The sequence below is a fragment of the Haliotis asinina genome, chromosome 8, assembly GCF_037392515.1.
Source record: "Haliotis asinina isolate JCU_RB_2024 chromosome 8, JCU_Hal_asi_v2, whole genome shotgun sequence".
Taxonomy (NCBI): Eukaryota; Metazoa; Mollusca; class Gastropoda; order Lepetellida; family Haliotidae; genus Haliotis; species Haliotis asinina.
Window position 1 is genome coordinate 41,098,051 of NC_090287.1, and position 27,548 is coordinate 41,125,598.

The 27,548-nt window shown below is 38.8% G+C and overlaps 1 protein-coding gene across 1 annotated transcript; it reads left to right on the forward strand.

Annotated features, from left to right (window-relative positions):
- The first annotated feature begins 11,193 nt into the window (after positions 1-11,193).
- LOC137293688 (gamma-butyrobetaine dioxygenase-like) lies at positions 11,194-22,633 on the forward strand. The gene is made up of 15 exons (XM_067824387.1): positions 11,194-11,761; positions 15,431-15,495; positions 15,807-15,901; positions 16,881-17,005; positions 17,315-17,457; positions 17,985-18,043; positions 18,291-18,366; positions 18,561-18,605; positions 18,911-19,035; positions 19,488-19,628; positions 20,026-20,086; positions 20,199-20,252; positions 20,575-20,643; positions 20,833-20,937; positions 21,537-22,633. Exons 1-15 carry the CDS (start codon positions 11,632-11,634, stop codon positions 21,642-21,644), a joined length of 1,401 nt encoding a protein of 466 aa, XP_067680488.1. The 5' UTR covers positions 11,194-11,631; the 3' UTR covers positions 21,645-22,633.
- Positions 22,634-27,548: the final 4,915 nt, after the last annotated feature.

Sequence of the window (27,548 nt, forward strand, 5' to 3'; positions counted from 1 at the left end):
ATGACTGATTTCTTTCAGACGCAGGAATCCTGGCACATTCTGGATTTGGTGTTGTGTCCCACTAAACCCTTCCACTTTGACTTTAGTAAACTGGCTTTCCAAGGGACCGATGGGATGAGCTTTTGTCTCATGGTGGCTCCATCGTACGTCCGCTCTCCGCGTAGCCCCCTGCCGACTGTACATGGAGTAGGTTCGGTGCTAGGGCCTGATTGTACAGTCAGGATGGTTGTTACAACAACCCAACTAGTTTAGGGTTGGCACACTCTGTGGCCCCAGTCTTTTCAGCATCCCCAGTAGGCCCAATGCTGACTGCACTTGACTGGTAGATTTAGGTGGTAGTGTAGATAGGGCCCCCTTCGTGCATTCCCTGTACGATGCTATCTATAGATGGCATAACTTAGTGTTAACCCACCATTCCGTCCTTCAGTAGGTAGTTCGAGACAAAGCAAGTCCCGGATGGTCACTTTGAGAGTCAGTGTACTAATCGACTACGTGGCCACCAGCTGGTAAAGTCTTTCAATATTTCAGTTTAATATTTAGATTAAAGTTTGTTTTTCACGTCCTGACATATTTCTTTTCCATTTAAATCTATGGGGATCGTCGAATAACCGAATGGTTAAAGCTTTCGCTCATGACACTCCAAACAACCCTAATTTGATTTCCCATATGAGAGTGATGTGTGAAGCATATATATTTGTTGTTTCTCACCGTGATATAGTTGGTATATTGTTAAAAGCAGTGTAAAAAGTACACTCACGCAATCATAATCTGTGTGGGAAGCATACATTATGTAAAGTGCTCTTTGCCTATTTCCTCACGAAAAGCATATACATTGTTTGCAATGACGTCTACTGCAAAGTCAGAACTTGAGTTTCATGTTTAAGCTGTTTTTTCGTAGAGGCATATATCTTGCATTAATATACACAGTATCAATGATGTAATATATGTTTACCTTTGTTAGCAGGAGCGTTGATGCCATGGTTCTGGTGGGCAGAAATGGACCCTGAAGTCCCCCAGAGGCAAGAAGACATGGACAGAAGATTCTTCTGGAACGTGATGTGAATGTTTTACTGTTCGTACATTTTGTGACAATGAACTATGCGTGTCTACTACTGTAAACTCTCCAGTAGAATAGGTAGCGATGCATACGTTGAGGGAACACGGTTCCAGAGTTGTTTTTTTCCTCAAAAACGTTTTTTATCTCTGGTTTTACGTGTCGGGCTTCAGCTACCTGTGGCCTAGTTCAAATCTCAACTTTGAATAGGGTCAATTTAGACACACATTCTGCGGCAGCAATGCCGGTGTTCGAGGATTTGGTACTGTTCCATGTTGTGACTGATGACATTAAAAACTTAATCCGCCCACCTGGTCCAGTTGTACTTGTTTGTTTTGTTGTTTTGTTTTTGAAAGTTGTCAACTCGAGAAGAACGGTTTTTGTCCATGGAAATTGGATGTGCCCGACGTTATCGCCGTGTAGGAGTTCTTGTTTTTGCCATATACTGCCATACACTGCCAACACAAAAACACATCAAGAAACAAGTCCAACAAAAATGCATGAGTACATGGGCGTATTATAATATCTACAAACCAGAACTTACAATACAAAAGCCTATAAACATTACCAGATTGCACAGACTTTCAGTTTAATGTATGTACTAAACAATCCAGTGATGTCTTTAGATGAGACAAGACATTAAATGAAAAGCTCCCACCAACATCCAGCAGTCTAGAATATGACATTGAGCAAGTAAACTATCAAGTGCATGTTTGGAAACAGTATCTGCAGCCAATCATATTCCTTCACCAGTTGATCATGGTTGGAGCATTTGTGATGGCCATCTTATCCCTTTTCTGGTGTTCTGATGTCGAGAGATTCTGCTCCCCGATGATTGGTTGAACTGCCAGCAGAGAGATCTGTGTCAATGCAGATGAACCGTTTTATTGTGAACAGAGACATGTCTTTTTGTTTGGCAGGTGATTGTTGCCCGACCAGCTTTGGTTTTTAGATGACTTCAATTCTGACATGATGTAACATATGACATGAAAGAAAGTGAAGATGTGAGTCACTTGTAAGCTTCTGAATGTATTAAAAGTGATTAAGAGTTATCTGACAGACCACTTTGAATATCTACAACAAGAGCTTAACGTAGTTATCGATCGTGAAACATACTAATACTTTGGATAATGTTATTTCATCAAATATTTTAGAAAGGTGAAGCGTTTATTAACCATACCACTGAAAATTAGTTGTTTTTTTCTATATTGTGTTAAATATGTGACACTAAATGAATTGTTTGTGTACATATCAGTACAAACATAGTCCTCTGCCATGTATAAGTAGTAAAACTACAGTGGCGGCCATTTTGAATTCTGTATAATATGAAACATGCTGTCACTCTAGAAGATAACAGGAAACAAAAACAGCTGATTCTAGTTGCAAGAATAATGTTAACTTTCAATAAATAAATCATCACCACACATTTCCATGAAAAGTCGGAGAATCGCTAAAATCCCCTGTCTCAAAGAATAAGCTGTAAGACATAATATTACCACGACATGACCATACAGGATTACTTGTTTGTGCCCAAGCCACCACTAGAAGAGACAAGACTCAAAACATCAAAAGTTTCAACATTGGATGTGAATGGACACATTCGGTGTTAATCTTTATGTAAATGTAACTGCCGAGAAGGCTTCACTCGACAATTCTAGATGGCGGCCAAAATGGCGGCCATTTTGATTATTTCCAAAAGCAAAAATATGTCAAATTCTACATCCTTTTAGCAATACACAAAAATCAAAATGAAAGTGATCAGATTGTTAGTAGTAAAACTATCCATGATTAACTTTGAGATGTTGTCGGACAGCAAACCAAATGTCATGAAAATGCTCTCAGAGTCCCCACCACCTAAATGAGACCAAGACTTGATACTAAATAAAAATAGTGTCAAACCAAATCAGTACTCGGGAGGCCACATCAGATTTTTCAGCTGCCTCCTCCTGGACTAGGAGCATCACACACTACACACAAATCACACTCTTCACAATCACTGTTTCCCTCAAAATACTTACGGTTATTTCATGCTAGTCACTAATGTTTGGATGGTAAACAAAAAATCTACTTCATACAATACACCCATTTGAACACGAATGTGCTCGAATAAAGATAGTGACATTGTTTCCTTTTCACACATGAAAAAATATGTGTTCACAATATGTAGCTGCCATAACATCAGATCTGGTCTCCTTTGGCAAACACCCCTATTCGGAAACAGTTCAGGATGTATTCAATCTCCTTGACACCTCCCTGCTGAAGTATGAGAATATTCACTGTTGGGATATTTTCTATTGCAAACGTGGATGAATAGTTTCTTCGTCTGATGGTTTGGAAGTACATCTTTTATTAACTAGGCCATGAGTAACCACTTTTGTTGTAAGGAAGACTGTATGCCTGCTTCACAAACTCATGTTACTCCTTGACAAGAGCACTGTATGAATAGCACTGTCCAAATATCAAATTACTATTCAGACATACCAAGAATCCATCTTTTGACCTCTCAATGTAGGTTAAACTAATGTTCCTCTTCTTGTCACGCACCGATGCGTGCGAGTCCAATAGCTTCATGTTGGCTTCTACATTACATTACTGCTCACATCAGATGACAGGAATGCATTCCGATACATTCCACAAACCAATTAATCAAATAATTGGAGTGTCGACTGAGAGGGACAGATGAAAACGAAACTGCCTCAATAAACAGACTCAGTGAACAGATATAATTCCAAACTTCCACAATTTAATTTTGCTAATGTTTTACTCAAGCATACGACAATATTTCCAACCCACTCTTTCTCTCATTCCAACGACAACGACATCTACAACAATCATTTATATCACAACAACTGTGACTCCAACTCCCCCACCGACAACCGCCAGTAATATGCATACAGATTAAAATTATCTTGTGGGTATGTGGGTAATTATCTTATGGCGCATTAGTATTCACAGTACGATAAAGAACAGGGAAACAGCGATCGTCACCACCAGCTTCTATACGCCCACCTTTGTGAACATGAATAATAATGGTGTCATAGAGCTTGCTATACGAACTGAATAAAAAACATATTAGCCTCTGCATTTCAAGCGATTGAATGATTGAAATAACTTTTCAAATGAGACATCTGACAGCGATGTCTTTTCAACTGCACTTTAAACTATTCATCCTGCGTGAACAGGCAGTCAGTCCCTTTTGCTTTGCATGTCTAAGAATGTATGTGCAAAACGTTTGGAAAGAAGATCGATTTCAACTTTCCCTACACGTCGAGCACTATTCAATAAGCTCCAGCTTTATTCATGCAGCTTTAAAGACCATTGAGGTGCAACCCAGCATGCTCTTTCTGTCAAAGAGAGGCCTGCAGGCCTTTTGATCAAGACATTCACAGTCTCAGGTAAGCGTTGAATACGTTTTACTTGGAGGATGTTCAAACTTAAAGGTGTCGTATAGTGGCAATAATTGTGTTCGATGCAAATTCTAATATTTGAGTTGTACTAAAGTACCATGTTTTAATGTTAAACTTAGGCAAACATTTGATTTGCCTCTGTACGTGTTTGTGAGGCATGACTCGTTTAGCTATTTGACAGTGATTAATAAACACATGTTCATGAGAGATTAGGAATCAAGTTCTTAGATTCTCATGGCGCTGGTACATATCATAGACAATAAAATCTGGGTGCAATTCAAATGAATTCAGTTCATGCATTGTCCTTCATTTTGCTTCAGTAGATATGTTAAATGAAGACGTACCAACACATATATCTTCGAATGTTTAATATAAATAAAGCAAGGACATTAAACCTTTGGTTCCTCCGGATGAAGTGTACAGACGGAGAGAAGAGAAGGGAGAAATTCATCCTGTGAAGAAAACGCCTGTAGACTAGCCACGGGGACTAATGTTTGATATTTTCCTTTTTTTCTTTGCTTTGAACTTGTTGTTCGTAAAGAATCATCGTCAACAGAGAAATAGCAAATGAGCGGTACTGATAATTGTGAATATTTTGTGATCATTACTAACCGAGTTCCTTTCCAACCGAAACAGTTTAAAATTACAATTCGAAGCTAAAGTCGCATTGCTGACGTCGTTCTGGGGCGTCTTTTGGACTGTAGAAATTCATGATGTGAAGAAAAAACAGATGTTATGTGTGAACTTTCTCATTTTTCAACACATTTTCTGTTCGTAACAACTCTCCGTCATAGTCATAATGGCCAATGATTTTATGGGCGGTATTGATAGTTGTGAATATTTCGTGTTCCTTGCGGACAGAGAGTTCCTTGCGGAGAGGGAGTACCATCCTAGGAAGTGTAAATTTGAAATGCCGAAGGTCATCCGTGTTTCGGAAGGAGGAAATTGATCATTCGAAGAAAAAACATGTGAACAAGCAATTCATATTTTCTTAAGTTTTCTTCGGATTTGCTGTCCATACAAGGGAGAACAGCCGATGGTTTCATGAGCTGTACTGATAATTGTGAATATTTTGTATTCACTGCGAAAAGACAACCAAAATATTCAAAAGCTGAAATGCGAAAATACCCGTCGCGGTTCGAATGTATACTCTATTGGCGTCGCAATGAAGCGTCGTCCGGATGTAAGAAATCCGTCAAGTTTACTCATCTATGCACAGGGTCATTGCATTTTGGCAAGCAATGAAAGGAATGGGGTGTCATTTTACCATTAAATAAAATTTCCACACTTTTTTACACTGTAAAAGTGCGTCCCAAAAAACGGGACAATATGCAGATCAGGGAATCTATTAGGCGTAGGTAGGAGGAAATCAAGCTCGTAAGGCTGACAGTTTACACTTTCCATTTGAAAGCTTTCAAGGAATAGAAAGGAACTGACATTTATATGAATCAGTGTGTATTGACAAATTGACACCTGAACATTTCATGGGCATTCCTTGTCCTATAAAATGTTCTGATGAACTCAACATGCTGTCCCTCACGTATGAAAACCAAGGGTACAGAGTTATTTTTGCGTGATAGGTAGGTGCATTCATACCCACATCTGGAGGAAATGAGGGCCTTGGGTAAGTATTTCTTAGGATTTCATAATAAATCATGTACATATTTACTTCTAGCTCTTACATAAACCTCATTTTATGCCAGTAAGTAGACTATTGGTTTGTAAGTGCCAAACTAAGTAATAGCAAAACCATGCGTTCCATGGTTTAGCAAACGCAGCTAGATAGTGAAATTTGTCGATCATTTGATGGATCGGTAAGGTCACGGCCTTAACATTAGCATGACGCCATGAAGAAGGCAATTCCAAATACTTTCAAAACTATCTGAAAGGGTTTCTAAACACTTTGTAAGTGCTTCAGGAGTTGATACCATATGGTATCAGTTCCTGCAGAAGTATCTTGAGCATGTTTAAGAACTTCATGAAGATGATGAATAGAAAACAGTTCTTTATAATCTTCCACAGCAGAGGGCTTTGGGGTACATTCACAACTAGGAAGTTTCGTTCATCCGAAAACATTTTTTGGGATCAACAGTACGTATGAAATGTGCAGGTTTCCATTTGATAATACACATAGTTGCATATATAAGCCAGTTTGATTAAACTCCATGAAAGCTTTTGAATTATAAGACTCAATTTTAAGATTTCAGATGTTGATCTCCCACCACCTATGTCTAATATAGTAACTAATTTAAATTAACTTAATCTGCGTTAGTGGAAAATTGAGTGTGGAAAAAATGCAAACCATTTTCATTGTATTTTTCTATTTGAACAACGGTAGTTTCAGACACATTCTAATGAACTTCGGGACCAATAAAACAATCACCGTACGTCACACTACGTCGAATTAGCAGGCGGCCTGTCTTGCTGGAAGTGGCCATGCTTAAAGAACTTAAACTGCACAAGCAATGTCAATGGTTGGTTCAATCACCAAACAATTTACTCAGCTTCATTTACGTTACTGCAAGTTTCCTTTTTTCAACAATTGGAGAGACATGATTTTTAAGCAACCGTAAAAAGGGACGATATGTATAAATTTCTTTATAACGCGTTGTGTGTTCATATGTGTTGGCCATGTCATGAGGAGTGCACAAACCAGCTACTGTAGAAAAGGGGTCTTCCAATGTATCAGTCACAATGAAGAACACGTTCTAGTATATGTTCTTTACTGAGAAAGAGCAATGCGAAATTTAACATACATTACAATGGTCCCAGTTGCTCGTGCATCTACTGACTTTTTGCTTACTGTTGCTGATATATTTTCGACTATTATATACTGTCATCGTAGTGTATAGTAATTTACAGTAATTTTAATAATTTGCAAACCTAGTAATTGTTCAATACAGTTGGCAACCTGTCAGTGTTTGCTAGATTCATTTTCAGTTCTTTCGTCAACAGAATTCTGGGTTAATCTTATGTTTCGATTAAAGGTTCACTGAAGTTTTGAGCGAAACAACAGGTGCAAAATCTTAACAGTATTGTATGTAAAAAGAGAATCACAGTTTAAAAATAAATAATACTTTTAAAGGTTGAAACATGTCCCGTTGAATAATAGGCCCTACAGTTCAGGCAGATGAGGAACAGGGGGTAAATTTTGACGGAGGTGCTGTGATTACTGTGAGATGTCTTTGGGGGAGAATGGACTCGTTATTCTTTTTACGTTTCAGCTCAGGTAAGGTACTTTTTGAGCACTGAAACACAGATCATAATACCGGTGACGGTTCTGGTTTCAGCAGACACACAGTCACAAGTATGTGTCATTAATTCTCGGATCGAGTTAGTGAGTGAGTATGATTTGGTGGTGGTGTGTCGTCTTGTGCATATAACTCACAGATCAGATGAAATTAAGTTGGGTGCGGAGAGTAGATCGATGGGTGCCCGTGTTTGGCAGTTTGACTCCTGAGAGTTTCTAGGACATCCTGAGCCACAACTAAGCACACCTTAGACATGTGGTTTTGAACAAAATTGCTTCTGTTCACCCAGCAGAAAATGGGTACCCGGTGGGATAGGCAATGTGACTATATCATATTGTTACTAGTATGATATCATGCCGTTTTTAGCCAAATTCCAGTAATTGCAGTTAAGGAAATGAGGACATGTATTTACATATCGGTTTCAGGTCATTCGAATTCTATCACTATTCATTTTAACCATGTATCTTTTTGTGCATACACGTGAAGGTCCGTAGTAGAATGGGCCTTCAGCAACCCATGCCTGTCATGAAAGGTGACTATGCTTGTCGTAAGAAACTACAAAGGGGATCGACTGGCCAGGATCGCTGACATGTCATCGATTCCCAATTGCATAGATCGATGCTCATGCTGATCATCACTGGACTGTGTTGTCCAGACTCGATTATTTACAAACCACCGCTTTATAGCTGGAATATTGCTGAGTGCGGCGTAAAACTAAACTCACTCACTACTGAAGATCAATCCTAATCCGGATCTTCAAGGCTCCTAACGTTCAGAACATGACATGCATGCATATATCATTTATGAAGAAGTGGATGTGGACAATAAGGAAAAGGCATTTTACTTCAGGAACCTTTTTTTCAGGTACACTGAAAATTAATGGATCTTCAACTTTACCGTATAAAACTAATCTCACTCACACACTTCTTGAGTATGCTTTCATCTTTTCATCGCGTTTTGTTTTGTCTTTTTTTAACTTAATAGGTTGAATTGGCATTTTTGATGAATTGTTTCGATAAGTGCATACCGAAAGGTGTCAGGATCTGCAAAGTTGTATTTTATGTTGCATGTGACCTTTAATGTTGACAATCCAAACGTATTTACGTCCTAGTTACGATAAACTGTGTGGTGCGTGATCTGGCTTCATGTAAGGTTAAAGTGTTAATGCTCACACTGACGTGGAGCGCTTTAGTCACTATATGTTGAGTATATACATACGTTGTTCGCTGTTCACTGGTCACGATGTTTATTTATGTTAAGCAAACGTCGAGGATAGCTCAACGCATGGTCCCCGAGGTACCAGTCAACGACGCAGTTATCTTACCGAGCATCCCAATGTTAATTTTGAAGCATGGGTGTCAGATCATACACTTCAGCCAACCTGTGTGAATCAAACAGTTCGAATCTCGCATCTTGCTGTTTCCCGTAGGTATTGTTTTCGTAAAGTCGCCGCGATGTAATTCCCCTTCATAATATTCACTGGCACCACATTTGAACGTTTTGATGAAATTTGTTCATTGGAAAGAGAGCAAAATGTTTTCGTAGCCATTGTTAGATTTTACGGACGACACAAGAAATACAGATTTAGAGTTATCTCCCTCCTGCCGCTTACATCGTGCGGCATTCAATGTCATTCTGCATGAAAAGGTAGCTGACACATAGTACCGAATGAGTCGCTGTTGGCAGCGGGGTGTGTTGTATTTACAGACAGGTACTCTTAGTATCCTCAATCGTGCACTTAGCTAATATAGTCGTATGTATGTAAGAGAGTGCGCATAATTTTAGTCTGAACGGGAAGGCAATAGGTACTCTCAGTTTATTCATTCGTGCACATAAATAAAACAGTCATGTATATAACAATGCACATGTGTTTCCTTTCACTTGGAATATATGGGTTACAGATGGACATGGACAAAACTCGGCCAATCATGCATATTAGACATATATAGAAGTGTATAAAAATACAGCATTTACATAAATTTATATCATTCTCTTCTCAATTTCAATTTCAGTATGACGAAAACCTTGGACTCAAATGTCGGTCATATCTTTTGTTTTGAGAGGATGTAATACTATGTCCTGTCCTATGTTGCTGTGTAGCTAAAATAACGCTGATGTGACGTAAAATCATAACTCTCTCACACACTGTGAGTTTTTATTAGAATGTATATTAATATCATTTTCGTATTTCTCAGGAAACGGTGCAAATTGAGGCTGCAAAGACGAGTTTTCAGCCTGTCTAATCACTTTAGGTTTTTAGATACGCTTGCTAAATGAGACATGAAAGGAAGGAAGCTGTCATTTCTGAAACGCTACCAACAAGACACGTTATATAAGAATAAAAATAGGTATATTCCCTTAAGCACTTACAGTTATCAATAGGAAGCAACTTAAAATAGTTAAAGCTAAAGCTAAATTAAATGTCTTCTTTAAAATTGTGGTCATCTTAAATTGAATATTTCAACTGCGTACTTACTAATGTAAATGTAATTATATAACATATATTAGGTGAAAACACATTAAAACTGGGAACTTTCTGTTTAGGTCGGAACCCCTCTATCCTCGTAACACTGCTTTTGACAAAAGATGAGTTTAAAATGTTGACTAACAAAGATAACACAGAAACAAGTATCTAGACTGAGTTGATAATCACTCACATCCGCCAACGGTTTCTTTAAATTCCAAACGTGACTTATAATTAAGAGTGAGATGTGCGATGTCTCGCGGGGCAACCGTACGTGACATAGCGTATGTGTGACTTTCTCTAGTTGATATGAAAAATTGCACATCACCATCTACTTTGTGACGGAACATATCGACTCATATTACTTTATATACATATATACATATATATATAGATATATATATATAGATATATAGATATATAGATATATATAGATATAGATAGATAGATAGATAGATAGATAGATAGATAGATAGATAGATGTATGTATGTATGTATGTATGTATGTATGTATGTATGTATGTATGTATAACACATAACATCTCTATAATCTATGACAACATCAACACATAACATCTCTATAAGTTATGACAACGTCTACACATAACATTTCTATAATCCAATCAAAATAACATCAAACCATCAACACATAACATCATCTTGACACCTGCTGTTTTGCGACTTACCAGAACACTCTCCACAAAGATGGTAACATTTGGTAACATTCAATGCTTTAAAAAACCTTCCAGACTACACACACCAGGGATGCACATGTTTGTGGAATCACCTCAGTGTTCAGATACCTTGTGTCAACCTGGCACTACCTTCACGCACGTGTGAGTTACAGTCCAACGTTGCTTAAAACGCCATGCCAGAAGAGAAGCAATTAATGTAAAATGAAATAAAACGAAATGTACTTGGTTTGGAATAGCAGTATATTGATATATGCATGACATAGAGATCTTTGCAAAGGTAAGAAAGTGATAGATAAAGCATGTTCACGTCCTGTTCATCAACACACTGACCGCGTATGTGAATAATCTCCAAGCATGTTTCTGGGTTACTGTCAGGGGTAGTTGTATACAGCCGCTACTCTGTCACGGAACATTAACACTATAAATACCTACCATTAAACGGCAACATGTGTCTGTCAGCTATGGAGTTTCATTACAGTACAACTTTGCATCTGTTTCAGGTTTTGCAACGAGACCGTCCCGTGGACAAACATACTTCTGCTACACCGTAACAGTGTTTCCTCATATATGACCGAACCCCCATACACGAACAACTGGAATGGTAAAAAAAAAACAGCTGTTCGGTATGAAGGTTTACCCATGACCTTTGCAGAGAAACGACCTTCACCTGATTGAGGTCAATGTGCTAAGTGAGCTGTCATAATTCAAGTCAAGCATCGGTGTGTACGTGAGCTGGTCTAGCGTTCAACGTTGCATCAGCATGTATCGTGCAGTGCTCCGACTCTGTAGGAAACAGGTATTACCCAAAGCAATTCAAAGTCTGGATCAGGAATGCCGTTTTCTTGGATCGGCCATCTGCTACAATTCAAAAAGATTTGCAAGCCGAACAGGTATTGTAAATACATTTCTGTATCTCTCTCTCGGCATAGTGTGAGAATTTAATTATTCTGAATTTCCAAATACCGCGAATGGTAGCAGCATTGCTGACACAGCGGTATTATTTAATTGCTAAAGTCCCTATAGGTCACAGGAACGGTTTCATGAGTTTAAGGTCTCTAAAGGTAAAGACTTTATATATTATCTGTAGCAATTCCCGATGGTTTCACTTCTTGCTATCTTTCATAGTCTTTGAAGGTCAGTTAAATTCCGTGTTGAAACAACTGCGAAATCGACGACTGATCCGTAAAACATTATTTACACACTGCAATACATTACCTTCTTCGATGTTACCTTGTTTTATTGTATTTCAGTAAAACATAGTTAAACGTCTTTGCAACCAGATTATCATACAGTCTTGGGATGAGATAAAATGGGGACTAAAGACGTGCAAAATATTTTTTTCGCTCACATGACGACGTGTATTCGTGTGTGTCTGTGGCTGCTTGTACTAGCCCAAACGTAACCTGGTTTTATAGTACTAGCTCACTGAGATACCATGCCGCAATTAAGCATAAATACTCCACACAGACACATTATACTGACTCCGGGCCGACTAGTCCTTGTAGTACCCAGGCAGAGATTATATTTTAACGTCGTGTGGTATGACGCGGTCGGCGATTGATCCCGCCTCCTTCCTCTGGGTGGATGCTCTAACTACTACACTTCAGAGGTGTCCCATACATCATTGAAACTGACAAACCAGGTGGTCGTGATGACGAATATTAACACAGTTATCAGGATACTATTTTCTCCTTCATGGAGAAATGTCACGCCACCAGTATTCCCTCTAACTCGACCCATGATAAAGTGTAAACCAATACTAACTGATTTAATACTGCAACTCTTAAAACAGCAGATGGTGTTGATATTATCTTTACATGGTGTTGTGCTTGTAATGTAGTGAAATGTAGCCTCACATCAGCATTGCTGACACAGATTACAATACGTTTGTCAGTATTATAAAACAAAACCTTTGAAATTATTGAGCGCTTAGTTTCCAACCATGAAAAAGTAGAAAATGCTGTTATTCCTTCCGATGTAGAAGATTAGGAAAGAGCTTATAGATACCCAGAGTGGGCAGAAATCCGTGAGCGAATCATTTCAAATACATATTTAACTTTTTTTTTACATAATCCTTTATAACACGTTCCAAAATCAATTTATCTACAGAGACGATGGGTTAGCCTAGTGGTTATAGCGTTCGCATGTCTCGTCGAAGGTCCGAGTTCGAATCACCACATGGGTACAATGTGTGAAGCCCATGTCTGATGTCCCCTATACGTGCTATTGCTGGAATATGTGTTGCTAAAAGCGGCGTAAAATTAAACTCACTGCCATTTAGTTAGCTCGTGTTGAAGTCATGACAAGATCCATTAAATGCGCAGCCCATCCGCCCAGTGCCAGCACTGACCTCGTCACAGTAGTTTGTCGATGGCAACCCATGAAGATAAGGGTTAGAATCTTCAGTAACCCTTGCTACACGCAAAAGGAGGCTAACAGGATCGGGTGGTCGGGTCCTCTGACTTTGATGACACATGTCATCGTTTCCCAATTTCGTAGTTCAATGTTTATGTTGTTGACCACGTGACTGTCTGGTTCACATTCGATTATTTACAGACCGTCGTCATATTGCTAGACTATTGGTGAGTGCCAAAAACTAAACTCACTCACTGTGTCGATGGTGTTTTACAAACACAAGTGTACCATTTAGGATAATTCATGTTCTTGCTATTTCTGCACTTCCATCAGAAATACAAGGATAAATGTCTTATTTTACACAAAAAAACAGTCGAGGAATAACATCAACACTAATCCTACTCGCAGTATTCCAGACATACACGGGTCGATCGACAGACCGGTCGACCGTTCGTTTTTCGTCTTATCAAGGCGCTCCTATCACTCTCGGTTGATTGAAACACGTCCGTCATTCGGAGTGCAGACGGGGCATTTGCCTCTAAATTTGAAAATGCTGAACAAACGTAGGGTGCTAAATGTGAACGAATAAATAGAGGATACTAAACGACCTTCCGTGTAATACCATTTTTATTAAACAAGTTAATGATTTGGTATCAAACGAGCGAAAGCGAGTTTGATACAAAATCTTTAAAGAGTTTAATGAAAATGGGATTTCATGGAGGCGAGTTTAGTATTCTGTTTATTACTCGCCAACATAAATTGACAGAAACCGCGGCGAAATTGCCTACAGTGTGAGGACACTCAGCTTTCAAGTCAAGCAAGGTCTAGTAAACTCGCGACATCAACATTAGCATTGTGACGTCACAACTTTGAACCATTTTGACGTCATACGTCAAGCGGTATTACACTAAAGTAATACTGAAGTGAAAAATATTACACTGCAATATCTTCCACGGGCGAGTAATAATAGGTAGTACTTAGTTTCACTATAGATTCATCATCCATCTTCTCCATGAATTGTCAATGGACATGTATTCACCGCAATCGCAAGACATGTCAATGAGCATGTATAGATTAAGTGTGTGAGGCTGCGTGATTTATATGGTTGAGACAGTCTGGCGGTCAGGCAGTTTGGATTATCAATGCTTTGGTCAGTATCAATACTGAGCCGTTGCCTTGTGGGACCTTGAACACATATTGTTCAGTATGATTTCCATCATTAGTGACGTCATACCCATGCATGCATCCATTTGTTTGTCTTTATAAGAAGCGTCAGTGGTGTAATTCCAGCAAGTGTTCAATGGTGATAAGTCAGATTGTTTGAAAGGTTGAAGGACGACACATGTTCGTTGACAGCAGCAATTTAGCTAATCCTCCAATGTCCCCAGATAGAGTGAGTTAGTTTAGATCTAGGCTACACTCAAAAATATTCCAGATACATCCATGTGGTGGCGGTCTGTAAATAATTGAGACTGGACCAGGCAGTCCAGTGATCAAGACCATGACCATCCTTCTGTGCAACGGGGATACGATGACATGTGTCAACAACGTCAGCCAGAATAACCACCTTATCCAACTAGTCGCCTCTTACGACAACACTATGGGTTTGTGAAGATCAAATTATAACCTGGATCTGTACGGGTCGTCCCCAAATAAAACCATAGACAATCGAACCAGAAAAACTGAAGTTTAGGCACATACCTCACCGAACGTTGGGTTTTTTCATCCATGAGGCAGGCATGGTATGGTATGTTCATTTCTGAGTGTAGTTATTTGGTCCCAATCTGCCGGTTATTTACATGACTTTCATCCCCGTCTAGATTTCCTAACTCACTCCGCTTTTAATCACAGACACAATATGATTTTAATCAAATAGGTGACTTGAAATTGTTGTCTCAGCTAGATAACGTTTTAAAAAGAAGTCAGAACCGAACAAACGAAATCCAGAAACACATGCTCAGTGAATCCAGTTGGAATCGGATCAACCTCGCTAACTCTGGTGTGTATGTTTTAAGATGTCTTCCTCGAGTGAAGGTATGTTTCCTCGTTCAAGAGTACAACTGGCTACAAAATATTTGTTATTAAAAGAAACATGTGAAAACTTCAACCCTTATAAAATGTCATGTGTGTGTGCGAATCCGTGGGCACCAGCGTGTGTGTTCCTCTTTGCCAAATCTTTTGCGTCACTACTGTTCAATTTCCAGCCCCATCCACCTCAACGTCCAGTTATGAGAGTCTGGTCGAAAGACAACTATTTCTAGAAACAGCGGTAAGTCCACTTTATCAAGCAAAAACAAACGTAGTATTAAATACGGTGCTAGACAGTATCGTAATTTCAATGTTTCGTGGGAGAATGCATTATTCTATAAATTAAGTTTATGAATGAATGAATGAATGAATGAATGAATGAACCATTTGTATGATATATATTTTCCTTTTTAACTGAAGCATCACAGAAACTTCATTACCTCTGAAATTGAGATAGAAGTATTTCAAAACGTTAATGATTTTGTGTTTACGAACCAAAATGAAAAGAAATGCAATTATATATGATACATACGTCACCGTATCACCCGGCAGTATTCAAGGTCAGCAGGTGCCAAGGCCGCAAGCGTAACAATAGTTGACGGTGGCAAAAATGTTGAAATCAAATGGGACGATGGTAGCATATCAAGGTAAGACCTAAAGATTAATAAAACCATGTTAAGACGAAATTATAATGTCTTCCATGCATTGATGAGTGTCACAAACATTCAAGATACACACAACAATGTAATTATTTAACAGATGGATAACTGTTCCAATATGATTTCCAGTAATTAAGAAATAACCCTCCACATTTCCCATTGTTCTAAGTTTATCTTAACGTCTCATACACATGTAAGTTCCCATGTATTACCTATCCTGTATCAATATTTTAGATAAAATAGAGCTAACTTATTGACGGAAACATGCTTCAAGCAGTCTGTAGCATATGTTAATCTACATGTAAGATATCCAAAGATCGTCTTCTCTTATCATTTGTCATCGTTTTGCTTCGTGTCCTGATCTTGCTGGATCATACAGGCTGCATTGAACTTTATACACGAAGGCAATTATAAACAACTCAAATATATGTATGAATCATTTGCGTTCATAATGTTTATTATGATCCCAAGGGCGTTGGGATTGATATTTGTGAAGTTTGAGACATCCAAGGATCGACGGGAAAACAAAGCGCCTTTGAGCGGGTGATCTGGATATTATGATATTATTAAATGTGAAATTAAAACGAACTTTGGCACACATACACAATGAAATATCTGTTAATACTCTCCGAAATAAACAAAGACTGGTGTCGTCGATGTAATAATGATTAAGGTGCACAATCCTAGGACACTGAACATCAGAGCCTAGATGTTCGAAGCTTGCCTAGACCTAAGATAGTCGTAAGTGCCATACATTTTCATTATCTGACGACTATCGTGACGCTAACAGAGCGTCGAAAATCTAGGCCAACGTACACTAGCATGTCTTTCTACTTGTGCTGAATCTGTTCAAAATGACGTTTCTATTCTTAATACATTATGATAATGAGTACCACACGGACAAGAGGTCTGATAGAGTTCGAATTGCCATAGCTGCGATTATACATATTTAGCTTTCTTTATACAGATATCACAGTATGTGGCTGCGTCAATCATGTCACTGTCCTTCCTGCCGTCTGTCCACCAACCAGCCTATTGTGAACTTCAAGGATGTCGACATAGATGCCATTGTGACAGCTGTCCAGTTGGACGGTATGCCCAGGTTTTTGATAACAAACGCCATCCCTAAATATCTCATTTTGGTTTTTTGGATCACATAAACCTAACATTACTTAACTATTTAAATACAGTGTCCAGCGGACAACCAAGTCTGTCGAAACAATCAACATGTTACCTGAATTTACATATCAACGATAAATCATGATCATGGATTACAGTTAAGGTGACCAGAAGAAACGACATATCCTTGATGATTTAACATATAACATTTTCGTTTTTGAACATTCCTACTGACATAACTTTGGATTTACGGTTACCTTCACTCCGATCTTCACTGGACAGGTGACAAGGTGCTCAAGGTAATCTGGAGTGATGACAAGGACCACACAGGAATATTCCCCGTACCTTTTCTCAAACACTACAGCTACAGTGACGAATCCTTGGCAGAAATAAAAAAACAACGGAAGATGGTCTTCAACAATGAGGTAAGGCATCATTTTCACCTTGTGATGATGCTTGCTCAGCGGTAATTTCAGTAACTCAAATGATGGTTTGTCGTCTGTTTTAAAGACATTCCTACTGTTTAAGACACGGTCTTCAACGCTGGTACAAGGCATTAGTTCCCCTTGTGGTCACAGATGTGGCAGAGGTGTCACTTCATGATGTATTATGACAGGATTTATTTTCCAGTGTTTTTAACACATTCCTTCCAGAGTTTTAATCATCTGAGACAGCTATACATGTTCGCCAAGCAGCGTGGTTTGATAAGAATATTTTGAAGTTTTAATTCAAGTATTGCTCAGAGGGTAACAGAAGGTAAACTATATCATGACCTTGGCCTTCAGTGGTGATGATGGTTGTTGAGAATGATATGGCTATCCTTTCTGTAACCATCTGCTGTAACTTTCAGTTGTTCATGAATACAGACTTTCAAACTGATTACTAGGGTTTCATTTGTTTATTATCTCGATTTTTTCCCCTATTACTATTTTCATGTGTTCTACACCATAAGACTCGGATTCCTGAGGTAACGTACAGTGACGTTATGGAGAGCGACACCGGTCTATTCAAGTAAGTTGTACTTTGATGTACGATTTTACACCGCATTTAGAAACATGCCAGAAATGTAACGACAGTGGTCAGAAAATAGCGTCAAGCATTGTGCCCATGTTCAGCGTGACGAACGAACACCTTAACCACTAGACTACCCCACCGCCCCTTACTATTTAACTGACAAATATCTTTTTCTATCGGTTCTGTAGAAGAAATCAGGTTCTGTGAGAATATAGACGTATATTTGATGATGTATCATTATCAGATGGCTAAACTACCTCAGCCAGTATGGGATATGTCTGGTGAAAAACGTACCGACCCAGGAGATGACAATTAGAAAGGTGAGAAGCTGTTCCATGTGAATGAATACCTTAAACATCTAATTAAATCTCAAATTACAAAATATAATTGAGTTTACGCATGAGCATCACCTTGTAATGTTATGTATTGAAGATTAATGTTGAAAATAGTTTTGTATCACGAAATGCATTTAACACAAGATAAGTTATTTTCATTATTGTATTCTGTATACCAGGTGGTAGAGAGAATCGCTCCCATCCAATCGTCTGTGTACGGAGAGGTAAGAGATACGCATCAGCTGCGTCTTATGTCCTAACAATCCTTGTACTGACAGCATATCACGGTATGAAGCTAAGAAGAATGACAATTAGAATGATACACTGTCCAAATACTGTTGAGTCATGCATTAGGCGCAATTTAGATTTGTTTACAAATTTGTCTTGATTGCATTCTATGCTGGATGGTCACTATCAATTACGTGAAATAACAATTGATCATTCAAAAAGACGTTCCAGAACATATGAAAAATATATTGAACATTATGGTTTGAATATTGAAGCTTGACCTCACCTCATCTTTTCAAAGATATTTGACGTTAAAGACACACCACAGCCTATCAATTTCGCCTACTCACCGGTGAGACTGGAGCTACACATGGACCAGCCAATGTACGAGTCTCCACCAGGGCTACAGTTCCTACACTGTCTCAGGTTAGCACAGCTTGTTTATTCAACTTTATTCACTTTACTGCAACATTAAGATGACAGCACGTATAAACTCACTTATTAGGTAGACATTTTCTTACATACCTTTGCAGTAGACACATTAGTATGCTGACTAACTGACACACTGGTAGACACCGCTGATAGGCTGACATATTAGTGAGTGAGTGAGTGAGTTTAGTTTTACGCCACACTCGGCAATATTCCAGCTATATGGCACCGGTCTGTAAATAATCGAGTCAGGACCAGACAATCTAGTGACCAACAACATGAGCATTGACTGCTGATGGCCTATTCTACCCCGGGACCATCACGGGTCGACATATTAGTAGACAGCCCTGACTGACTGACACAATAGTGGACATCACTGACTGACACTTTTTAGACGGTTGCACTTTCCAACGTACAATAATATGTTCTCTTGTCATGTCTCATATCAGATTTGACAAGCAAGTCACCGGAGGAAAGAACTTCTTTGTGGACTTGTTCCATGTTGCTCACAAGCTTAGAGAGGAATACCCAAAGGAGTTCCAGATCCTTGCACGGATTCCTGTCAACTGGGAAACTGTACACTATGACAGGTACAGATGCTTTTCTTTCAGTAGCATTTTAAAAGTTGGGGAAACAAGCTTGACACCTTTACAAGAATGTGTATGGAAATGACGTCACGCTCATGACATTTAAGAGGTTAGGTTATTGATAATCTTTGTCTAAAATATATATCTGAATAGGGACACGAATATTGATGAAAATGGTTTCAGTTTTTCTGTTAAACATGACAGCTGTAGCTTCCAAAATACTTTCAGATGTGACCAACATTTCATAATGTAGAGGAGCGTCACTGCAGCGGTTAATGTAGGCTTTCATGAAACATCAATAGCGTATAATAACAGACCCTGTGAAAATATCGGGCGTTTACTAGAAATCTAGATCAAATCAATCTACCTAGTATACACAATACTTGCATCTTTGTTTCAGAGACTTTCCTGTTCACATGTCTTACCAACGACCACACATAACGCTCAACGGTGACGAAGAGGTAATACAGAGATGGTTTGTGTGACTTGGACAAATGTGCGTATGGTGTTAGGTGTAGTTGACAGTTACATACCAACAATAGCTTCAAGCTGTATAATTGTCTTCTGTTTCAGATTGTTGGTGTTACATGGCACCCGGGTCTTGGTGGGCCTCTGCTTACTCAAGAGGTACTGAGTGAAATAGAGATCGGATAAACAATCACCTTTGTTCAAAAGCATACACAACTTGTACATTGGGGCCGTTCTGACAAAAGGAGCTAGCGAAAAATAACTACCTACACGGAATCGCATCAGCGTTTTTAATGCAATGTATTTTAAATTCAGTGTATGGCTGTAGGTTCAAGATTGAATTGTCTCGTCTTTGTTCCTTTTGTTCCTTCCGTGGAGATACTTTGGCTTAGATACGAAAATATATATCCCTAGAAATTCTTAATAACGGAAATGTTCTCTGGGATGTTTTGCGACTCCCTTTCTGTTTTTGATATTATAGAAGAACGTGGAGCCCTACTTCAGAGCTTACAAAGTCATGGCAACTTTGCTAAACAACTTCCCGTCACAGGTAAATAAATTCCCAAGTTCTTCAGTTTTATTTCTGTTGTTTTCACTGGAACTGAACAGTTCCAGCTTCCAGCAAGACAATGACGTTTGAAGATCTACTAATTAAACATTTGTGTAAAGCGGTTGTTTGTCTGATCATAACTGAAGCAGGTAGGTTTTGATGGTGCTACATTGTTGATTTGTCCCTCAGTACCGATACCGTATGCAGGAAGGGGATATGATCTCATTCAACAACAGACGTGTCCTCCATGGAAGGGAGAGTTTCAATCCTAACGATGGGATCAGACATTACCAGGTACCTCAGCAACAAATGTACTCTTATATATATTCCACTTCCATAATCCAGTACAAATACATTTATTGTCTTTTCATATCATGTCTTTTTCATTCTGATTGTTCTTATTGATAACTTGAATAAGAATGTAAACGTCCGAAGATTTTGAGGTCCTAAAGATCGCATGGTAAATTAACTGTTTGCGTGTTGGAACTATGTCACGTGATTGTTTATATTTAGAAGGACTGAATTACGCGTGCTTGTTTTGAACAACTGGGTCACTATAGTCTAAATGAAAATGTTCTCATGTAAACGTTCAACCCAACCCTCTTCTAAAGAATGGTATGGTATTCATAGATGAGTGTGCCGGTCCAAAAAGTCATGAATCGTGAGACAAATGTGAATGGAAATATCTGTTGTAGCTCCTCACAGCGCTGACAAACCAATAGAAGCATCATGACAAATCCACGATTGGAACCAAAGGTTGTGAACGTTAGTGTAGACTACAGACGCTCCAACTGTTCTGTATGTTAACCTGTCACTAGTCATGCTACCCAGGTTCTCTGTTTACGTTTTGTTGTAGGATATGGCTAATTCCTAATGATAATTCTTTCTTTCAGGGATGTTATGTGCAGATTGACGAGTTCAAAAGCCAAGTTCAGGTGTTCACCAACAAGTTTGGTGATGGCAAACTGGCAACTAGAGTGGGCAACTTAGACATGCAATAATAGCTTATAAGGTTTTTGAAACTTGAAGATGATGATTGTGACAGTGATTTTGCATTGTCAGTCTACGCATTGTACATTTGCTTAAATGTGTATGTACGGTGCCAATGCGGCACAAATTACACTGTCGATCATGCCAGAAGTGTAAAATGTTTTCGGAACTATGATGTGCTAATTGTACAACCTATTCTTCCATTTATTCGTTAACAACACTAACCCGATCGAATAAAGTTAGAACCTCCAATTATTGTATATGCAGCGTTCTCATCATACTTTTGCCAGTGTAACACAGTCGCTTACATACATGTATACGAGCTTTCATTTTATATTCTGCTGTATGTCAGACTTCTGTATTCGATTGAACGCGCCTTTCCAGGCTAGATAATCTGCTCGAAGCCCACAATCTGGTCATTATTACCACGGATAGCCCATGTCTCCTGTTGGGCACAGGAAGGGTAACAGTCACATGACTTATGTCACTGGATATCCATTTTCTGTTCGATGAACAGAGGAAATTTTTAAGGAACTCATTTGCATGAGGTGAGACCACATATATCACATATGCTTCGTTGTGTCTCGAGACAGAAGTTACAGAAACTCTCAGCAGTCACTCTGCCCAATACGGTCACCCATCCACATACTCTCCGCGTCCAGCGTGTGTTTTGTTGTGGGGCAGGGCTGAAGTTACAGGCACCAGCCAGGACACCCCAAGCCAACTTTGCACAACTTCAACTGATTTGTGACCTGAGCTCTTTCCACAGGACCACACTCCAGCATTTCTAAATATTTTGAGCATGGACTAATAACGTATTACTGAACTGCAAATGGTTTTCATAACTCACAATGTCAACCTAGATGTACATCAAATACAAGGTGAATCCTAAACAGATTGCAGGAACGTGTGTGTCAGTATTCCTGCCCTCGTTCTATCATGACAATGCAATATTTTTTACTGTACTTCCAAAATGCTATTAAAAGGTATCGATATTGAATTTGCACGAGTTAGATCATAAATGACGACAGGCACAAAAGAGTCGGACACTGCCACCGCCACATATTAGCGTTTTTAGGTAATGACACTCAAGTGGGATGCGATGACGTGGCATGACTTGACGTGCACAGTTTTACATTAAAGTAGAAATACGAACTTTGCTAGAAAATGACGAAGCAACTCCTTTTCCAAATAATAATACGAATCTTCATGCTGGATGAAGCATAAGTTGCTGAAAACAAAAAACAAATCGTTCACAGGGCATGTTGTGAAGCCTTGAAATCATCTTGACATAAGAACATTTCAGCAAAAAAGCATTTCGACTTCTCCACAACTACACAATTGATACATTCTGTCATTGGGAAAATATATTCACCCGAACATTTTACCGAAAGCTCTGTCGTTCGAATTACAGTATTTGCTTGTACGTGCATTGGATGTTGTGTCACATGTACTGTAACTGTTCATCACACGCGGACCTACCAGATTGGTCCATACATAGGGCTGATGGGACAAGCTGAACCTGGGATAGACGTTAGCCTCCCATTGGCCTGACCTTGACATGACGTGCAGTATGTGATATACATATTATGTACTGTTCTATTTTTGTAGCACGTTGAGGCGAGACTTGAATAAAATATCTGTCTGCATGTCCACAGTTTTTGGATGGGTGGTGTATTTTGGTTTGATTTTTTTTGTTGGTTTGGGGGGGGGGGGGTGTTTGTTTTTTTGTTTTGTTTGTCTTTCTGCGCTTCCATTGTCAATTATTAAGATATGCACATATCGTGATCCATCATTACTGCATTGAGGTCATTAACTGTGATTATTTATAAAGACACTGTCCTTTATCATTGCACAGTCTGTTAATCATCTGTTTTAAGCCATTCCTCTTTTTGTATGAAACAGATTTGTCAACTTGGTCCCGCCAGTGATCCAAACCATTATCTAACACGCGATACTGTAATTTTATTATTAAAATATCACAATTTCCTTGACCTCGTTCTCGGTCGTAAACATACGTATTTACTTTCAAATGCTTAGGACATTTTGTCAAAAACAAATGCAAATGCCAATTGAAGTATACTAAGAAAGCATTAAGTCAGTGATAGACTTTTGTCATTTACAACACCTTTTTGAGTTCTTTGGGTACAACAGGAAGTAATCAATACCGTGAACACCAGCAGTGTTGGCCTCTTTGGGGATCTCTTTCTCTGTGCATATGAATCGAAATCAAAACCTGTTCGCGCTGGTCAAATACAAAGTAATTAGGCCAAGCCCTGAAGTTTATGGTATCAAATAGCCACCCCCCTTTCACTGATTTAACCACTTGATAAAGTGACAAACGAGACCGTCCCCTCTTCATGATGGGTGCCCCTTGTTGGACAGGATGTGCTCAACTTTTCGCGAACGCTTGGTATCATGACATTTTTATAGTGATTCATAAACATATGATGTCAATCGCCGGATTGCCTGATCCATATTCGAAAGCAGTGTTAAGAGCACACATACGCATGCACGCGCGCGCTCACACACGCACATACACGCATGCACGCACACACACGCATGCAAGCATACACACACGCACATCGACAGCTTTTCCTAGCCTAGTCATCATGTCATCCTATCTCATTTACTCATAACGTAGTCAGAATTGTACGATCGTCTCTGGCGAACATTTACCTCATTGCTTTACATCTACATGTATAAACATTAAGGATGCAAGATTTTGTTCTGTCATTTTTGCTGTTAACCATACATTATGGTATCATCTTTTGTTTCTTTGGATTTACTTAAAGATTATGACTATGTATACGTGAAAGTCCCGGGTCTGAAGTGTTTTGATCACCAAACGTTTTTGTATCCAGGAATTACAGGTCTCTCAAATTGTCTCTTAAATATGTAACGTTTGATTGCAATGATTCTGCCTTGCCCAAGCGATGTTCGTTTTGCGAACTGACGTGATGGTATGACAGACATGTCTACTGGATGTCACATTCGGGTCATTAAATGTACCATGCTGAGTGTACCTACATACGGACCATCATAGTATTTTTATTTTCTTGTTCCCTAGAATACTAGTGAAAACGAAGACACCTGTCCTGGAATAGATTATACGCCTGGCAAACACTCTATTAATGTAATCGTGCGGCATCCAGTCGCATATAAGATAACTGTAACATATGCATAGTCATAAAAATGGTGTATGTCATGGGGGTACCGTAAAGACTACTAGAATAGATAAAGTTGCAACATAATATCCCACGGGCCAGTATTTATTATTCATTGGTCTAAAGATATGTACGTGAACAGTACTAATAGTTCTTTGTCGTTGCTGAATACTTCGTGCTGATGATACATTTTATCTGATGCACTCAGTCAGGATTCTGGGTAGCACTGATGTGTATTTTTCCTTGTTGTGAGGGTTAGACACTGTGGATCGGTTGGCTTGATCGTGTGACCGTGATGCTCTGTTTGTTAAGCCTAGATTCCATGTTATCACAAGATGACGAATATAGTGAAATATATAATTGTTGTTTGAACGTAAAACATCATATACTCATCAAGCTCGGATTAGTTTTTACCCCCATCTCTTACACCCATGGAATATTTCTCTTTTTCGTTTCATTTTCTGTTGCTGTAGATGTTAAAAATCGATATTTTGTATCTTCCTTTGAGCAAGATAATAGAATAGGCAATGATAGCCAATATCTCTAGGCAGATTTCAGGTTCCGACAGTTTGCTCTATTTCAAATGACATCATGCGACAAGATCTAATAATTTACGGAACCTATCTCATGATACCCATCAGTTAGAACAGTCCCAGCGCCTTTATGTTCATTTGCACACATAGACAAATACGTTGTTGGTTTTCAATACGACATGGTGACTGTGCTTTACTAATACGAAGGATGACAGTACAGACACAGGTATAACACATAGCAGACTCAGAATGACCTCTGCTCTGTACTGAAGGTTTGAAATTTATCAGGGATAGCGGTGACCTCTGATATCGGGTTCTTGGTGCTTTGCATCGTATTACAATTCCATGGTGACAACTTCCTTCAAAATAATGGCATTGTTTTATTGCTAAATATTATTTAAAGTATTAATGACTAATGGATACAAGCATAATATGTACTGTTCTTGCTTACCTCTAAATATACTGAAGTGAAGATTTCAGTGGGATTAGAAAGCACCTCTGCGACATAAAACCAATTGCCTCAGACCCTGGGAGTCTGTTAACGAAAGTGTCAATGTGTAACGATATCTGGTGAGCTACTATTCTGGTGTGTCGCCATACATCTTTCAATGTCAATGGACCTTTCAAAGTCACTTTTGCCAGACACAATGTTTGAACCCGAACTGAAAAGAATGTGATTCTAAGAGTGATTATAATTAAGGAATAAGACACACAAAAACTTAAATACGCCCTTGTAATGAGGACAAATACCTTCTGATGTGAAGAAACTGATTCAGCATTTTAAGAGAATATGTGTTTTGTATTGTTTAAATGTGGCAGTGAATGAGTGATTGAGTTTACGCCACACTCAGCAATATTTCAGCTATATGGCGGCATTCTGTAAATAATCGAGTCTGCACCAGACAACCCAGTGGCCAACAGCATGAGCATCGATCAAGTCAGCGAGCCTGACCACCCGATCCCGTTAGTCGCCTCGAACGACACGTATAGTCGTCTTTTATGGCAAGCATTGGTTGCTGAAGGCCTGTTCTACCCCGGGACCTTCACGGCTCTTTAAAGGTGGCAGCATATTTGACATTTCCAAAACCAACATAGGTATATGAAATACAATGTGTACAGTTTCCAAAGACAAAAGACCTTATGTTTTGCATTGAAGTATGTTGGTATTCGTTAGCTGATTTTGTTGTAACATTTCAAATAGTCTTTGTTGGAACCTTGGGAACAGTATTTGTTGGAACATTGCAAACGGTATTTGTTGGCACATTGCGAACAGTCCTTGTTGGAACATTTTAAACAGTTTTTGTCTGAACATTACAAACAGTTTTTGTGGGGAAAACAGCATGTACAGGTCGGCAGAAACACCCGTTGGCATGAACTGCAAATATATCAGTTGCACCGTTTCACCAACTGGAACTGGGGAAATTTTAACTCTTACACTTGTAATGTCTTCATATTTACGAAGTCAATTATATCAAACTGTGTCCATATGGGTATTGTGTCACTAGTATCATATGACACTGATGTTAACATGTGTAGACGTGACCGAATATTTCATACATCATTATAACACGTTATGTACGCTCCGAAGGCCTTATGTACAATACCTTATCTTCATAATGTATTCTGCAAAGCACCAATGATTTGACTGATTATGCCTGTTTTTTACGACATTTCAATCGGGTCGGATTGGTTCATTTTCACCCTGAAATCTGAGAATGGCACTTAGAAGTGATCCATGTGGAACATCTAGATGTCAGATATATATATATATATATAAATTCATATTTGTATCTGCCTACCAATTTGATGTAAATATCTAAAATATCTAACAAATTTTGATAAGGTCATTGGTCCTCCAGTCAAGGTTCTGAACTCGTCTGAAATCCAGAATCTCGTTTGTAGAAGGAAAATATGGTATTAATTTTGAGACATGCAGGAAAACGGCTGTTCTCGGAAACAGCTGGACTGAATATTCTTTGTACGTTCTTGGTTTTAAAGTACATCAACATTATTTGGATAAGTCAGTGAAAGATATTCATATCAAAAGCAATCATACTACATGAGCGTATATCACTAACTGAAAAATGTTGTTCATCAAAGGAAGGCACAGTTTTAGAAACCCATGAAATTAATGTTTCGTAGCGCTCTTTTCAATACATGACTGTCAATTTTAATGTTGTTAAACTTGGTGGAATATTACACCGTTCGTATATAG

Bases quoted from the DNA above. Each gene is read 5' to 3' on its own strand.
- LOC137293688 (XM_067824387.1), top strand. From the start codon at position 11,632: ATGTATCGTGCAGTGCTCCGACTCTGTAGGAAACAGGTATTACCCAAA. The intron at 17,458-17,984 runs GTAAGGCATCAT...CTACACCATAAG, and splicing joins AGATGGTCTTCAACAATGAG to ACTCGGATTCCTGAGGTAAC. The intron at 20,087-20,198 runs GTAATACAGAGA...CTTCTGTTTCAG, and splicing joins CGCTCAACGGTGACGAAGAG to ATTGTTGGTGTTACATGGCA.